The sequence below is a fragment of the Lissotriton vulgaris genome, chromosome 5, assembly GCF_964263255.1.
Source record: "Lissotriton vulgaris chromosome 5, aLisVul1.2, whole genome shotgun sequence".
Lineage (NCBI taxonomy): Eukaryota > Metazoa > Chordata > Amphibia > Caudata > Salamandridae > Lissotriton > Lissotriton vulgaris.
The window spans coordinates 1967856757-1967860815 of NC_141693.1; the positions used below are offsets into that span (position 1 = coordinate 1967856757).

Genomic DNA, 4059 nt, shown 5'->3' on the forward strand with positions numbered 1-4059 from the left:
ACACAATCTTATGCTGATCTGTCCAATATCACAGTGAATGAGAATGTCTACAATCGAGCCACGTCCAAAAACCAAGGTCTGCTTCTAGAATCTGACCCATGCAGAGATTGAACACCTCCACAGTGCAGTGTCAGTAGAGGTGCGGCTCCACTGCAGTTGTATCAGAAATGCCACCTTGTCTGGACAATGGAAGCAGGCACGAGAACTGGAGATGTATGGACACCTGAAGGAAGCAGGCTTTAAAAGTGGAGAATCAAACCATTACAATCAGTGGATGACCCTGGTGGCCCTTGAAGCGTATAGCAAAACTGCTGTGTCCAGTATCCCTAAAACCGCATTATCTTTTTTTATTAAACACAGCGAAGCATTTTAAATGGAGCTCTGCTACTTCATTTGATGTAGCCTCTTGCAAAATACCATGAAACAATGGCAGCACCAAAGAGAAAGAAAGCATCACAAGAAAAATATATCCAAGAATGTATGCATGACCATTAGCAACATAACATAGGCTAATAACAGCAGGTAGTCTTGAATAAATAGCTATAGACCCCACCAGCTACAGATCCCCACCCCCATCTAACCCACCCAACACCTTAGTTGGCATTTACCCCTACTTTGCAATTTAATGCCATGAGACACCCACTCTGAAATAAGAAAAGTGGAAACATTATAATGTCTCGCTGTTTTATTGAAGTATTTTTCATAACAAAATATATACTTGAAAGATCATCTCTACTTAAACGCATTCACCAACATGCCAAAACTTAGGATACCAATATTAATAGACAATTCAACATAATAACTTAATTGTAAGTAGTAAGCACAACCTTTGAGATTTAAAACGGTCATCAAAATAAGTATTTGTGTAAGAGATACCAGAATGTGTTGGACTAATGTATAATATATTGTCAACAAACGCTGGAAAAACGAATTATTAAACTATTGAAATCACATTTGTAATGTCATTTGGGGCAGGAGAACTGAGCAAGAATGAGTTAACATGGTAATTAGTCATTCAAAAGTGCAAAAGTCTGTTCGATTAATCCACCTCCTCAATAGTGGGGCCAGGCTTGGCATCACCCTGTGAAGCCCGATTACCAAAGTCAGCACCGTGCATTCCTCCAGGCATCCCGCCCTGGTACAGCTTGGTGATGATGGGATTACAGACCTTCTCCAGCTCTTTCAGCTGGTGCTCGTACTCCTCCTTCTCTGCCAGCTGGTTGCTCTCCAGCCAGGAGATGATCTGGTTGCATTTGTCCACAATCAATTTCCGTTCATTTTCGCTAATCTTGTCTTTAAGTTTGTCATCCTCCACCGTGCTTTTCATGTTAAAGGCGTAGGACTCAAGTGAGTTCTTGGCAGCAACTTTCTCTCTCTGGGCTTCATCATCTGCTTTGTATCTCTCTGCCTCTTGTACCATCCTCTCGATATCCTCTTTGCTCAGCCGGCCCTTGTCGTTGGTGATGGTGATCTTGTTCTGTTTGCCTGAACTCTTGTCCATAGCAGAGACATTCAGGATGCCATTGGCATCAATGTCAAAGGTCACCTCGATCTGTGGTACACCCCGAGGTGCAGGTGGGATGCCACTAAGATCAAATTTCCCCAGGAGATTGTTGTCCTTGGTCATGGCTCTTTCACCCTCATATACTTGGATGAGGACACCGGGTTGGTTATCAGAGTAGGTGGTAAAGATCTGGGTTTGCTTGGTTGGAATGGTGGTGTTACGCTTGATGAGGACAGTCATCACACCACCTGCTGTCTCAAGACCCAGTGAAAGAGGCGCTACATCCAGGAGGAGAAGGTCCTGCACATTCTCAGACTTGTCCCCCATCAGTATAGCTGCTTGTACAGCTGCCCCATAGGCCACAGCTTCATCTGGGTTGATGCTTTTGTTTAGCTCTCTGCCATTGAAAAAGTCCTGCAGCAGCTTTTGGATTTTGGGGATGCGAGTGGACCCACCGACCAGCACAATTTCATGGATCTGAGCTTTGTCCAGCTTAGCGTCTCTTAAGGCTTTCTCCACAGGCTCAAGTGTCCCCCTGAAAAGGTCGGCACACAGCTCCTCAAAGCGAGCTCTGGTGATGGAAGTGTAGAAATCAATGCCTTCGTACAAGGAGTCAATCTCAATGCTGGCTTGAGTGCTGGAAGAGAGGGTTCTCTTAGCTCGTTCACAAGCTGTTCTTAGCCTCCTGACTGCCCTCTTGTTCGGGGTGATGTCCTTCTTTTGTTTTCTCTTGAATTCCTCAATAAAGTGACTAACCATGCGATTGTCAAAGTCTTCTCCTCCCAAGTGGGTGTCTCCAGCAGTAGCCTTGACTTCAAAGATGCCATCATCAATTGTTAGTATGGACACATCAAAGGTACCTCCGCCTAGGTCAAAGATCAGAACATTGCGCTCTCCACTTCCTTTCTGGTCCAGCCCATAGGCAATGGCTGCCGCTGTGGGCTCATTGATAATTCGTAGTACATTCAAGCCAGCAATAACACCAGCATCTTTAGTGGCCTGCCTCTGGGAGTCATTGAAGTAAGCAGGCACGGTGATGACAGAATTGGAGACTGGGTGGCCCAAGTATGCCTCAGCGATCTCCTTCATCTTGGTCAGCACCATGGAAGACACCTCCTCAGGAGAGAAAGTCTTGTTCTCTCCTTTGTACTCTACCTGCACCTTGGGCTTCCCACCATCGCTCACCACCTTGAAGGGCCAGTGCTTCATGTCAGCCTGCACCACTGTGTCATTAAACTTCCTGCCAATCAGTCTCTTGGCATCAAAGACGGTGTTCTGGGGGTTTAGGGCCACCTGGTTCTTGGCAGCGTCTCCAATGAGCCTCTCAGTGTCTGTGAAGGCCACATAGCTGGGGGTGGTGCGGTTGCCCTGGTCGTTGGCGATGATCTCCACCTTGCCATGCTGGAAGACCCCCACACAGGAGTAGGTGGTGCCCAGGTCGATGCCAATGGCTACAGATTTCGATGCCGACATGTTCACTGCTTCTAGAGGAACCCCGGATATGAATAGTCTTAGAGAATGTAAATAGGAACCTTTTCTTCTTTTGACAATTTCTCAGCTCTGGAATCCGTTTCGGGGATGATATTCCCACTTATTATCCAAAACCGGGTAAATTTTGTTTCAGTGCTCCGAACTGTCTCTCCCTCGAAAGATGCTGGAATTGTTGTCTGCGTTATTTTCTCCACAAAATGCTGGGAAAAGCGTGCCAGGTGCTGCGGTTCTCGAAAGATGCTTTCAGTGACGCCTCGGTCGCTGCAGTGCTGTCTCTCTGCTCAGACAGGCCTCGAAGCTGCGTACGAAAGACCCGGTTCTCCCGCCTACGCTTTTCTCAGCTCTGCCTACGCACACTCACCACCCTCGAAGCGTGTTTTTATAACAACAAATCCGCCCACATACAGTAAGTAGCCACGCGCTACCAAGCCACGCCCCGTAGCCAATCATAATCCTCAAGTCGCTTCGTTTCGGTACTTTTCCAGATGTTTCAATGCTCAGCGTCCAATCAGAAGAGCCGTCCAACCCGAGGAGCTTCTGGAAACCTCTTATCTATTCCTAACTAAGCGGCCAATCGGAGCGCTAGCTTTCAGAGAAGCTTCGGGAGACGCCCCGAACCTGGTGAGCCTGGTATTAACCCAGCCAATAGAAAAGAGGAGCCGGCATCTTCGGGATTTTCACTCGTTCACGATGCGATGAATTTCTGGAAAGTTCTGATTGTCACTGGAAATGTTTCTCCTGTGTACCCGCCACATTCTGGGCCATCCCACTTCAATCTTCGTTTTAAGAACAGAACCTGGACGGACACTTGTAAGAAGACTCCGGGTGGTCTTTTTGAAACTTGATGTAATGGATTTATGTATTACATGTTTATTATTATCAAAATGTTGCGCACCTTATTTACACACTACTTTTTTAACCATGTCACTTAATGTATCTTAATGTACGTATTAATCGAGCTGCCACCGTTGTACATCGGAGGGCAGTCGGCATTCCTTTGCTAGCTTTACTGTGAGGTGGCAGATACAGTCATCTGATTGGTTAAAGACGTTGTCTGTCTGCAC

At 46.5% G+C, this 4059-nt stretch overlaps 1 protein-coding gene across 1 annotated transcript; it reads right to left on the bottom strand.

Annotated features, from left to right (window-relative positions):
• Positions 1-670: 670 nt before the first annotated feature.
• LOC147717903 (heat shock 70 kDa protein-like) lies at positions 671-3344 on the bottom strand. Its single transcript, XM_086924672.1, has one exon. The coding sequence runs from the start codon at positions 2975-2977 to the stop codon at positions 1040-1042; it is 1938 nt and encodes a 645-aa protein (XP_086780798.1). The 5' UTR covers positions 2978-3344; the 3' UTR covers positions 671-1039.
• Between the last annotated feature and the right edge of the window lie 715 nt (positions 3345-4059).

Excerpts from the sequence above, each read along its gene's own strand:
- LOC147717903 (XM_086924672.1), bottom strand. The coding sequence starts at position 2,977 with ATGTCGGCATCGAAATCTGTAGCCATTGGCATCGACCTGGGCACCACC.